We start from the raw sequence: 12,594 nt of genomic DNA on the forward strand, positions 1-12,594 counted from the left end.
AAATTGACCAAGGAAAGTTAGGTGAATAAATTTTCATGTTTTGTGGAAAATTAAATGTTGTAAAACTTTTAATTTCCCCCAATTTTTTTTTAGTGCTAACCAAACAACTACTTAAAATTGTATTTCTCATGAATTTAACTTTCCCAATTTTTTTGTTTAACCAAAACAAGACTTAAGTATAAATTATAAAAAGCTGATCAATGAAAACTATACGTTGAGACGATTTTATCAAGTACACGAAATAGTACTAAAAAGTAGGGTTATTCGCGGTTTGGATCTCAAACCGCACCAAACTGCAAAATTGCGGTTTGTGATTTTTTCAAACCGCACCAACCGCAATTCTATACAAGCTGCACTTTTTGTCAAATGAGACTCAAAGTTGAGTATCTAAACTTAGCAACTTTCTTTTGAAGTTGCTAAATTTAGATACCAACTTATTGGTATCCTTTGCAAAAAATACTCTTTCTCTTAAAAAAACTCCCTCAAGTGTCACTATTGAAAATGGTCTAACAAATACCTTTATCCTCCTAAAACAGAAACAAAGTGGATAAAGTTTAACGGATTCTTTTATATGGTCAAACCAAACAAATAAAAAGGTAATAGTCAAATAATCCATTTTCCCTCTTATTTGTTTTCTTCTCATTTCGTTTCTATTTTCCGAACCAAACACCTCTACGAGTCTAATAGCAGTCAAAAGATAAGTGACATAAGTCTACAAATCACAAAATTCACACTCTATCTAACATTTTTATGTGTTGATCAATTGACATACAAAAAAAAAAAAAAAATTAGTGAAATGTGACCATAAATTTTCGCGGAGTTCAAAAAGGTAGGAGTAGACAGTAGAGTGAGTAGGACTGATTTCAGAAGCCTAAAGTCATCATCCACTCTATTCAAAATTGAAATATCACTTCAGTCCCTTTCATTATACATCTTCTTCCTCTATTTTAAACCAAAAGAAACCTCTCTAATTTTTAAAAAATGGATCTTCAAACAGAGAAAAAGAGTAAAGAATTATGGCCGGCGATTGGAATTGATCTCGGGACGACATACTCGTGTATAGGAGTATGGCAACCTCAGCACGACCGTGTTGAGATCATCACCAATGACTTGGGCAACCGCACGACGCCGTCTTGAGTGTCTTTCAATCAAAACGACCGTCTTATTGGTGAGGGTGCTAAGAATCAGGCGGCTATGAATCCTGCGAACACCATCTTTGGTTTGTTCTTTTTTTTTTTTTGTATTATCGTGATTAATATTTTGTGTTATTTTGTTAATTGTGGTAAAATAATTGAAGTAATTAATCGATTGTTAGATTATAGATGGGATGATGATGTGAAATGTTCTTTCTCATAATCCATCATCTATAGGTAAATTACATATATGTACTACTAAAAATCATGTTAAATTCATTTTAATATTGAGTATATACTTCCAAAATATATATGGAGTATCTTTTAATTATATTAGTGATACGAGTAATAAAGATAATTGTTGAAGTTATGCATTGAAATTCACTCTATACATGAAATTCACTCTGTATTTTGCTATTGTATGTTAATTTTGTTACCTTCTGTTCTTGGGTGTTAATTTTCAATAATCTTTAGGGTAAATTAATAAATAAGAAATATGAAATTCCATAGAAAATCAATCATGAAATTACTTTTGTACTGTAAAGCATAAAAGAACAGCGGTTGGAACCATTTTTTTTTTTCTGGATAATTAGTTATAATTCTATGATCAGTGGTTACAGGCCCTTACAGGAAAGTTGCTCATTTACACAATTTCTGTTTTATGGTCTTAATGTGTAAATTCCAATCATTTTGTAATTGGTTTTGGACTAAACTAATCTTTTGATTATCTTGGCTGCTTTGAGATTTGTTCTCATTCCTATTTAATTTCTAATTATGTGGTACAAAATGTTACTCCCTCCATCTTTTAAAGTCCGTGTCTTGTTTAGAATTTTTTTATGAAACAAAAAAAGTCAAAGTACGATCAGAAGAACTTTGAGAGACAAAGGGAGTAGATTAAAAAGACATTAAAGTTTGTGACAATGATGAAGTACTCGATATCTATCATGAGGAAATTTATGTTTGTGTTTGTGTAATGTAAGAGGAGATTTAAATATTTGTAATTGTGCTTTAGATACATCTTACAAATTAATATTCGCATTAATGGCAGATGCAAAGAGGCTTATAGGTAGAAGATTCAAAGATGAAAATGTCCAAAAAGATATGAAACTCTGGCCATTCTTAGTTGTTGCTGCTCCTGATGGTGCCAATGGCAAAAAGCCTATGATTTCGGTAACCTATGAGGATGAAGAGAGGTTATTTGCTGCTGAGGAGATATCTTCTATGATCCTTGCAAAGATGAAAGACATTGCAGAAGCATATCTTGATTCAGAAGTGAAGAATGCTGTGATCACCGTTCCTGCCTACTTCAATAATTCCCAACGTCAGGCAACAAAAAGTGCTGGAATCATAGCTGGACTCAACGTCATGTGCATTCTTAGTGAACCAACAGCTGCTGCCATTGCTTATGGTCTAAAAAAGAAGCTTAATTGCAGTACTGATGCTGCTTCAAGGAATATTTTGGTTTTTGATCTTGGAGGTGGAACTTTTGATGTGTCTATAGTCGCGGTGAAGAAGGATGTCTTTGAAGTCAGAGCAGTATGCGGGCACTCCCACCTTGGTGGAGGAGACTTTGACAATAGAATGATGGACCACCTTGTAACCGAGATTAAAATAAAGCATGACAAGGATATAAGTGCAAATCGTAGGGCTCTCGGGAGGTTGAGAGCTGCATGTGAAAGGGCTAAGAGAGTCCTCTCTACAACTTCAGAGACTACTATTGATATTGATGGTCTCTTCGAGGGTATGGATTTCTCATCAACCGTCAATCAAGCAAGATTTGACAAATTCAACAAGGATTTGTTCATGGATTGTTTGGACCATGTTGAAAAGTGTTTGAAGGATGCAAAATTGGAGAGGAGTGATATTGATGATGTAGTCCTTGTTGGTGGGTCTACTTGGATCCCTAAAGTTCAGAAGTTGTTGCAGGATTTTTTCAAAGGGAAGGAGCTCTGCAAAGGCATTAACCCGGATGAGGCTGTTGCGTAAGGTGCTGCTTATCATGCTGCCATCTTGGCCGGTGTAGACAGTAGCAGTAAGAACACTGTTCTTGTGGATGTTACTCCCTTATCCCTTGGTTTTAAAAATCACAGTGGTGCGATGTGTGTTGTGATACCTCGAAACACACCAATTCCTGCAAAGATGGAGAGGATAAGGACTACTGATTCTGACAATCAGATTCGAATGAGAATAAAGGTGCATAGGATGAGGCACCTATTGCCACGGATAACAACTTCTTAGGTAGCTTCTTGCTTAAAGGCATCCCCCCAGCACCTGCAGGTGTTGCGAAGATAAAAGCATGTATGAATATTGACGAAAATGGCATCTTGACAGTGACTGCTGAGGTGAAAAGCACATGAAATAAGAATCAGCTAACCATAACCGATTACAGTGGGAGATTTTCTAAGGAAGAGATAGATAGGATGGTAGAAGAGGCCAAAAAGTTCAAAGCCCGGGATGAGGAGCGCAAGAAGGCAGCTACAGCAAAGAAAAATTTGGACAATTATATGGATGAGATAGTGGAAACCTTGAGAGGCTATGGAAATAGGATGGGGATAAAGAACAAGAGGAAGCTAGACGTGCTCTTGAGAATACAAACCAGTGGTTAGACTGGAACTACATGCTTACTGAAGCCAGCAAGTTTGAGGAAAAGATGAAGGAACTTGAGAGCATTTGCGAGCCTATCATTGCAATGATGCACCAAGAGGAGTCCGATGATTCTGATGTGTTTATGAGTTGCCCTTCTCCAAAGAAAAGAAAATCAGCCACCACCAAGGGAGGAAGTTCGAAAAGAAGAAAGGTCTCCTCGAGTCCACAATGGAATTACTCGCTGGGTTTTCACATCAATTACGATTGGTGTGTTTCACGTAAGTTCTGAGAATTTTTGGATTTAATTGAATTTCAACATTGGGTTTACTTGTTCCATAAATGCGCAATTTCTCTTGCTTACCAAAACCTTTTGTTTGAATTCAAGGAAACATTTAAACATGAGAATGGAGTGTGTTCGGCCATTGTAAAAGGAACAAAAATTAATTTTGATGCACGATATTTGGCTGATTTGTTCCAAGTTCCCAATTCCGGTCAGAGTTCCTATCTTAAACATAAACAAACTATTCAAATAGGAACCGCCAATGAGTCGAAAATTGTGAAGTTTATAGGAGGAAATCCGAGGGTAGTCACCTCCAATCACAGTGTTTTATCTCCTCTTCACCTTCACTTGGAAGGGAATTCTTCCAAGACTACAAAAACGTAGCACTGTTTCCCTTCTGGATGCTACAATCATCTATTGCCTAGCCAAGAAAATCCAAATCAACTTTCCTAAATTAATGATTGAGCATCTAATGTACTATGCTGACAAAACTACTATTCCCTATGGCCCTATTCTCACTGTCTTGTTTCAATCCTTTGGAATAAGCGTAGAGTCCGAAACTCCTACCTACCTAAAACCGAAAAAAATTCTTTCTGAACGATCTTTGCTTAGGCTAGGTATGGAAATAGAGGGAGGGAAAATTCAATTCATCCCGCGTAGAAAAGATAGGAAACAGAAAACCAAATATGAAGGGAAAGAAAAGAAGGGGAAGGGCAAAGTTGAAAAGTGTGATGCCACTGACCGTGAGGGGGAGGGAGATAGTAGTGAGGGAGAAAGCAGTAAGAGAAAAAGTGAGAATGTACAATCTGAAGGGGAAAGCAGCAAGAATACCGAGAGTGAAAAGGAGAGAATTTTATTCCTGTTTTTAGGAAGGGACCTAGAAGGAGTGCCCGAACTTTTGTCAAAACCAAATTCCTTGCCCCTTCCTCTCCTACTGAGCCTGTCAATGTAGAGGATACTGGTTCCTCTGATCACACTGCCCCAGGTTTTCCTGCTGCCCATGTTCCTTTTGAATCGGAACCACCTCCTAAACAACCTTCTCCAACCCAACCTCCTTCTCCATCACAGCCTTTTGGCTTTGCCGCCTTTACTGGAACAAGTGCTCCTGTTTTTGAAATTCTACAGGTGAAGGCAGATCTTGCCAAATTATCATCCACAGTGATGGCAAGATTGGATGATATGGCTCGGATGATAGAAGCTGTTGGAGGGCAACTTCAGACTCAAGTGAAGGAAATGGCGGAAGCCCAGGCCAGCCGAAATGCAGCAACTGAGGCTCGAATTGTTGAAAGTCACAAGGACATCCTTGAGACAATTCACAAAGTTGCTTTTGAGGATGTTGAAGAGTAGGATTCCCTAGCACACCCTGCCTCTTAGCCCTACCGAATTGATTGCTCATTAAAACTTTGAACTATTTTTTTTTGTATATCTAAAGTCTAGTTTATTCCTTTAAGTCTTCAGTCGGTTAATAAATTTAAGTTCTTGTGCTTGTTTTTAATTCTATATTTTTAAGGTTTCTTTTCCATGCTTGGACGATATTTATTTGTCTAAGTTTGTTAGTGTTCGTCGTCATCAAAAGGGGGAATATTGTTGACCCTTTTGGTTTTGATGAACAAATTGAGAAACTTGACTAATGTATGTTTTAAGTCTTTGGTGAATGAAAGATTCAATCAACAAAGTTCGTTCCGGAGTAGGAACACAAATTAAGGACTGTGGAGTAGCATTCATGAAAGCACCTCGTACAATTTCACATTTTTGACTAATTGTAAGCACTTGAAAAATAAGTTGGTCTGGAACTCAGTGAGACACACTATTATTAAGTATAAAATAATCAACTATATATTGGAATATATTTACTTGAGTATAAAAATTGTTTTTGAAGAATTATGATAAACCTGTTTTTTTAATAAGGTTGTTTAATTGTGAAAAAGATATTTTATAAATAATTTACATGATTTGTTTTATCATCTTTAGTCTACCGTTTTTAATAAATAAAATTATATAATTTAATTATTATCTTTTTTTAGTATAATTATCTTCTTTATCTTAGTTATTAAATAAAGTATTTTATAAAATAACTTTTGAACAAAACATATCTTCATTGATTTAGTCGAACCGTTTTATCATACTCCTATAATTGGTTTTCTTCAAAGCATAAATTTAGGATGTTGCTGAGATGTTAGTGGACTGTTGAGCAAGTTTAGGAAACCTCCCTTAATCACCACTTGTCAGTTAGACTCCATAATATGGTAACATGTATTAGTGGGTGTCATGGCATGTGTACATGTTGATAGTGGGAAGTTAATGACTAAGCTTGCTCTCTATAAAAACCCACGCAATTGATCTCAGCAAAATAGAATTCTTGAGCAAAATATTCCATTGAGTAATTAGCTAATAGCATGAAGGGAGTTCCAAATTACTTCTTTTATTCTCTAGTACATTAGGTCTTGTATTACTTATTGTAATTGGGATCTTGGGGTATTGTGAGAGTTGTAACTTGTGAGGTAAAGGAAGTTTCAGAGTCGAAACTTATGTGAGGGTTGGGAACAAGTTCCGTTCTTATGGAACTTTGTCCGGGTTTATTATTCACTTGTAAAAGAGTTTGATTTACATAGTGGAAATAAATTCTGAAAAGTCCATATCATTTCTCTCTTTTATTTTAGATTGTTTAAATTCCGCAAAAAGTTCATTACTTCACTCATACTACAATTCACCCCCCTCTTGTAGTAGCTATCTAGAACTTCAAAGATGATAGATCTTGATTGAGCTAGCTTACTGTAAGTGTACATATGCTATTACTATTAGGTTTTGAATAATTGTTATTAGATTTGTGTATTTGATTGCTTGATAATATCAAGTTACAAAGCTGTATTTATAGCTAAACAATGAACGTAACTAATACCACTAAATAAGCTAACAATCTAATGAGATAAGCTAGAAGGATAAGTATCTTTATTATTAGGAAGCTAGTTAAGATAAGCTTTGACTAACTAAGAGAAGACTAAGTACAAACAGAAAGCTCGTAGGCTAGAGTATTACTAAAGATAAGAATAGAATAACTGAAGTTATCCTCTTACAATTACAAGATTGAATTTACTCCAACAAAATAGATGTAACGAACTTTTCATTTTGTCGCGTGTATGCTTTGATGTGGAGTTTGCTGTTTGTTATCATAGTATAAATAGGAACATCTTTTGATTGTAATGATTTTGTTTGGTTGCAAAAAGGCTGAATTGAACTTTAATCTTAATCATGCTGAATTTCTGATGTTGATCTGTATACTCTCTCTATTAGTTGCTATTTTAACATGAAACTTGAAAATCAATACTCGTTAGTGTTTAAAAAGGATGATAGAATTATTTTAATTAACACTTGTTAGTATTTTATTCAATTAAAGAAAACATGGAATCAATATTGTTTGAAAATACCACTTGTATAACTTTAACATTACAAGAATTTTTCAAAGTTTTAAGTTTTAAATTTTTTAGTTTTTTCAACAAAAAAAAAAAAGAAAAAAAAACAGTAAGAAAAAATTAGAAAAATTTATACCCAGATGAAAAATCTTTTGGGAAAATCTTACAAGTCATGATTCTTCTTCTTCAAAAATAAAAACGTTACAAGTCATTGAAAAATTAGTGTGCCATTGTTTTATCAACTTACCAAGAATTACTTATACTTCAATTATTTTACTCTGTTTTCAAAATGAAAATCGTGCAATAGATGGATGCCATTGAAAAAACAGTGCAATGGATGGATAGGAATTTCCTTCTTACCGAAATTTGTAAGTTCAAGAACAAGCTGAAAGAGCTCAAGAGTGTTTGCGAACCCATAATCAAGAAGATGGACAAACAGTGTGATGCTGAGGCAGGCATCACTAATGTGGGAAATGATGTCGTCGAAGTTGATTAAGCTTGAATCCAGATAACGACTTTATTAAATAGGCTTGAAGTAGAAGCTCTTATGACAGCCATCTATCTCCAGTATGCTGCTGTTAAACTGGTTTCTAATCTTTAGTTTATTTTTAAGATGTTTTGGCCTTTGTTCGTGCTTTTTTCCTGCTGTGTTACTCTTTGGAACAACATTATGCTGCCAGGGGCTGGGGATTGTAATATTTTCCTAAAACAAACCCTGAATTTACGGCCTTAATTGCACAATTATTCTGCAAGTATGTACCAAGATTGATCTTGTTGATCATAAATAGTAATATAGGTAAATTCAGTGAGCTAGATGTCTACTGTAGCCCTGTAAAAAATGACTAATACTGATGACTTCAGTGTTCTGCAGGAACTTAGTCTGTTTTTATTTCCGTATTATACTCCGTATTTGGCATTATCTTGAGTTATGTTGCAACCATATCATCAGATTCAAACATGCATCATCCCAGTAATTAGCAAACAGCACATTACAGGTTACAGGACAAAAAATTAAAAAAGAGAGCATGAAAAACAAAATTTAGCAAATCCAGGCATCCGATCAAAACACTAAAAATGAGCATTAGAATAACGTACAAAAACTATTTACCTACTAGAAAAGTCTGGAACTAAATTCAATCAAGCTCCAAAAAACTGAATCTAGGCAATGTTACTGCCTTTCACAACATCTTTTCCAAGATAGGCTCACAAATTCTCTCAAGCTCATTCAATTTTTCCTCAAACTTACAGGCCTCCGGAAGCAGGTAATTCAAATTTAGCCATTGGGTAGTCTTCTCAATTGCATCACCAAGCTGCTTCTTGTTCTTTATCCCAATCTTCCTTCCACAGCTTTTCAAGGTGCTCGTCATCTTGTCAACATAAACTTCTAAGTTGTTCTTGGCAATGGCTGCTTCCTTGCGCTTCTCATCCTGAGCTTTGAGTTTTATGGCCTCTTCCACCATCCTATCAATCTCCTCCTTCGATAACCTTATACTGTGATTGGTAATGGTTAATTGATTTTTGTTTCCATTGCTTTTATCTTCTGCTGTCACAGTCAAGATTCCATTCTCATCTATGCTCAAGGATTCCATTATACTTGGAACATTCGCCGGTGCTGGAAGGATGCCATCAAGTACAAAGCTGCCCAAGAAGTTGTTATCCTTTGCAATGGGTCTCTCACCCTCGTAAAAACCTATATATACTCTCGACTGATTGTCTTTCTCAGTGGTAACCTTTTCTCCATCTTTGCAGGTATTGGTGTGTTTCGAGGAATCACAACTTCCAACTCACCAATACTTAGCTGAACACCAAGGGATAAGGGAGTAACATCCACAAGCACAGTGTTCTTACTGCTGCTATTAGCACCGTACCGGACATGACAGCAGCAAAAAAAGCAGCACCATAGGCAACAGCAGCAAAATACACGCGACAAAATGAAAGATTCATTACATATCTATTTTCTTGGAGTAAATTAAACCTTAGCTTGTAATAACTTATGTAAACTGACAGAGAGCTAGTTCAATCAAGATCTATAATCTCAATCTTTGGAGAAGCACAACTCATAACCACGTCAGAATCGGACTCCTCTTGGTGCATCATTGCAATGATAGGCTCGCAAATGCTCTCGAGTTCCTTCATCTTTTCCTCAAACTTGCTAGCTTCAGGAAGCATGTAGTTCCAGTCTAACCATTGGGTTATATTCTCTATAGCATCGTAAAGCTTCCTCTTGCTCTTTCTCCCGAGCCTCTTCTTGTAGCTTCTCAAGGTGTCTACCATCTCGTCAATATAATTGTCCAAGTTGTTCTTTGCTATAGCTGCCTTCTTGCGCTCCTCATCCCGAGCTTTGAACTTTTTCGCTTCTTCCACCTTCCTATCAATCTCTTCCTTAGACAATCTCCCACTGTGTTCAGTAATGGTTAGCTGATTTTTGTTCCCAGTGCTTTTATCCTCTGCTGTCACCGTCAAGATGCCATTCTCATCAATGTTTATGCATTGAACTATCTTAGGAATATGTGCTCGTGCTGGAGGAATGCCATGGAGAACAAAGCTACCCAAGAGGTTATTATCCTCAGCACAAGGGCTCTCTCCCTCATACACCCGAATTAGTACACTAGTTTGGTTGTCAACACAAGTGGTATATATCTTCGTCTTCTTTGAAGGGATTGGTGTGTTTCGAGGAATCACAACACTCATCGTACCACTGTTAATTTTAAAACCAAAGGATAAGGGAGTAACATCCACAAGCACAGCGTTCTTACTGCTACTGTCTACGCCAGCCAAGATGGCAGCATGAAAAGCAGCACCATACGCAACAGCCTCATCCGGGTTAATCCCTTTGCAAAGCTCCTTCCCATTGAAAAAACCCTGCAACAATTTCTGAACTTTGGGGATACGAGTAGACCCACCAACAAGGACAACATCATCAATATCACTCCTCTCCAATTTTGCATCCTTCAGACATTTTTCAACAGGGTCCAAACAATTCATGAACAGATCCTTGTTTAGTTTTTCAAACCGTGCACGACTGATGGTTGATGAGAAATCAAAACCCTCGAAGAGGCCATCAATCTCAATAGTAGTCTCTACAGTTGAAGAGAGGGCTCTCTTCGCCCTTTCACAAGCAGCTCTCAACCTTCCAAGTGCCCAAGGATTTGCACTTATATCCTTGTCGTGCTTCATTTTAAACTCGTTTACAAAGTGGTCCATCATTCTATTATCAAAATCTACTCCACCAAGGTGAGAGTCACCAGACACTGCTCTGACTTCAAAGGCATCCTTCTTTACCGCGACTATAGACACATCAAAAGTTCCACCACCAAGATCAAAAACCAAAATATTCCTTGAAGCAGCATCAGTACTGCAATTAAGCTTCTTTTTTAGACCATAAGCAATGGCAGCAGCTGTTGGTTCGTTAAGAATGCACATGACGTTGAGTCCAGCTATGATTCCCGCATCTTTTGTTGCCTGACGTTGAGCATTGTTGAAGTAGGCAGGAACGGTGATCACAGCATTCTTCACTTCTGAATCAAGATATGCTTCTGCAATGTCTTTCATCTTCGCAAGGATCATAGAAGATATCTCCTCAGCTGCAAATAGCCTCTCTTCATCCTCAAAGGTTACCGAAATCATAGGCTTTTTGTCATTGGCACCGTCAGGAGCAGCAACAACTATGAATGGCCAGAGCTTCATGTCTTTTTGTACATTTTCATCTTTGAACCTCCTACCTATAAGCCTTTTTGCATCTGCCATTAATACGGAAACTGATTACCAGTCAAGAACCTAAAGCATAATTACAGATATAAACCAGAAACATTTAAATCTCCTATAACATAACAGAAACACAAACATAGTCTCCCTCATGATGTTGCCCATGTTGATAACCGAAACAAAAAAGGCAGATACAGGTTATAGAAGAGTATATCATTGTCATAAACCTTAATTTCCCAATAAATCTACTCCCTCTGTCTCTCAAAGTTCTTCCGATCCTTTTTTGACTTTTTTGTATCACAAAAAATTCTAAACAAGACATGGGTTTTACTAGATAGAGGGAGTAACATAAATTTAGTACCCCATAATTAGAAATCAAATGGGAATGAGAACAAATCTTAAAGCAGTCAAGATAATCAAAAGATTAGTTTAGTCCAAAATCAATAACAAAATGATTGGAATTGACAAATTAAGCCCATAAATAAAACAGAAATTATGTAAATGAGCAACATTCTGTAAGGGATGTACCACTGATCATCGAATTATAACTAATAATCCAGGGGGGAAAAAATGGTTCCAACAGGCAACAGCTGTTCTTTTATGCTTTACAAAATTAATTTCGTGATTGATTTTCTATGAAACTTCAAGAATCTTATTTGTTCATTTACCCAGTGATTATTGAAATTAGGTCACACCCAAGAACAGAATGTAACAAAATTAACATGCAATAGAAAAATACAGAGTGATTACATGCAATTCAAAATATAATATCCTTTTTATTTTTAACAAAGCACACATTGCATAATAAAATGCCATATAAACAAACAAAATTTTTCTTCATTATTATATATATTGTGTTTTTCAATGCATAATTTTAACCAAAAGCATAAAGCAATCAATTGATTAATTACTTCGTGATATATTATTTTACCAAAAAAAAAAAAAATCACAATAATACAAGGAGAAAAGAAAAGGAAAAAAAATAAAAATAAAGAACGAACCACAGATGGTATTAGCTGGATTCATAGCCGCCTGATTCTTAGCACCCTCACCAATAAGACGGTCGTTTTGATTGAAAGACACCCAAGACGGCGTCGTACGGTTGCCCAAGTCATTGGTGATGATCTCAACACGGTCGTGCTGAGGTTGCCATACTCCTACACACGAGTATGTCGTCCCAAGATCAATTCCAATCGCCGGCCATAATTCTTTACTCTTTTCCTCTGTTTGAAGATCCATTTTTTAAAAATTAGAGAGGTTTCTTTTGGTTTAAATAGCTTATATTACTTGCATATAATTTATATAGTACTCTACTTTGCATTGGTTTAAAACTATTTCTATTTTCTAGAACATGAAGATAAATAATAAAGATGTACCGGGTTATTATCTCTATCTTCACCAAATACTATTATCATTATAAAATCTTTATATTCTGTATTTCGCTAAAAAAGATTATTTTAGAAATAGATTAAGATAATAA

The 12,594-nt window shown here is 35.9% G+C and overlaps 2 protein-coding genes and 1 pseudogene across 2 annotated transcripts; 1 reads left to right on the forward strand and 2 right to left on the reverse strand.

The window, feature by feature from the left end:
* Positions 1–421: 421 nt before the first annotated feature.
* Positions 422–5,531, forward strand: LOC110685953 (annotated as a pseudogene).
* A 3,056-nt stretch (positions 5,532–8,587) lies between these two features.
* LOC110686291 (heat shock cognate 70 kDa protein-like) lies at positions 8,588–9,353 on the reverse strand. The gene is made up of 3 exons (XM_021862901.1): positions 9,258–9,353; positions 9,140–9,207; positions 8,588–9,047 (listed from the first exon to the last, which is right to left on the reverse strand). The coding sequence occupies exons 1-3, from the start codon at positions 9,351–9,353 to the stop codon at positions 8,588–8,590; spliced, it is 624 nt and encodes a 207-aa protein (XP_021718593.1).
* Positions 9,354–9,370: 17 nt separating this feature from the next.
* LOC110685952 (heat shock 70 kDa protein 18-like) lies at positions 9,371–12,403 on the reverse strand. Its single transcript, XM_021862508.1, has 2 exons — positions 12,116–12,403; positions 9,371–11,149 (listed from the first exon to the last, which is right to left on the reverse strand). The coding sequence occupies exons 1-2, from the start codon at positions 12,351–12,353 to the stop codon at positions 9,426–9,428; spliced, it is 1,962 nt and encodes a 653-aa protein (XP_021718200.1). The 5' UTR covers positions 12,354–12,403; the 3' UTR covers positions 9,371–9,425.
* Positions 12,404–12,594: the final 191 nt, after the last annotated feature.

The sequence above is a fragment of the Chenopodium quinoa genome, unplaced genomic scaffold, assembly GCF_001683475.1.
Source record: "Chenopodium quinoa cultivar QQ74 unplaced genomic scaffold, ASM168347v1, whole genome shotgun sequence".
Taxonomy (NCBI): Eukaryota; Viridiplantae; Streptophyta; class Magnoliopsida; order Caryophyllales; family Amaranthaceae; genus Chenopodium; species Chenopodium quinoa.

Coding starts and splice junctions, on each gene's coding strand:
- LOC110686291 (XM_021862901.1), bottom strand. CDS start 9,353: ATGAATCTTTCATTTTGTCGCGTGTATTTTGCTGCTGTTGCCTATGGT. Junction 9,208..9,257: donor GTACGGTGCTAATAGCAGCA/GTAAGAACACTG, acceptor CTTGGTGTTCAG/CTAAGTATTGGTGAGTTGGA. Junction 9,048..9,139: donor CCTGCAAAGATGGAGAAAAG/GTTACCACTGAG, acceptor CTTCTTGGGCAG/CTTTGTACTTGATGGCATCC.
- LOC110685952 (XM_021862508.1), bottom strand. CDS start 12,353: ATGGATCTTCAAACAGAGGAAAAGAGTAAAGAATTATGGCCGGCGATT. Junction 11,150..12,115: donor TCCAGCTAATACCATCTGTG/GTTCGTTCTTTA, acceptor TATTAATGGCAG/ATGCAAAAAGGCTTATAGGT.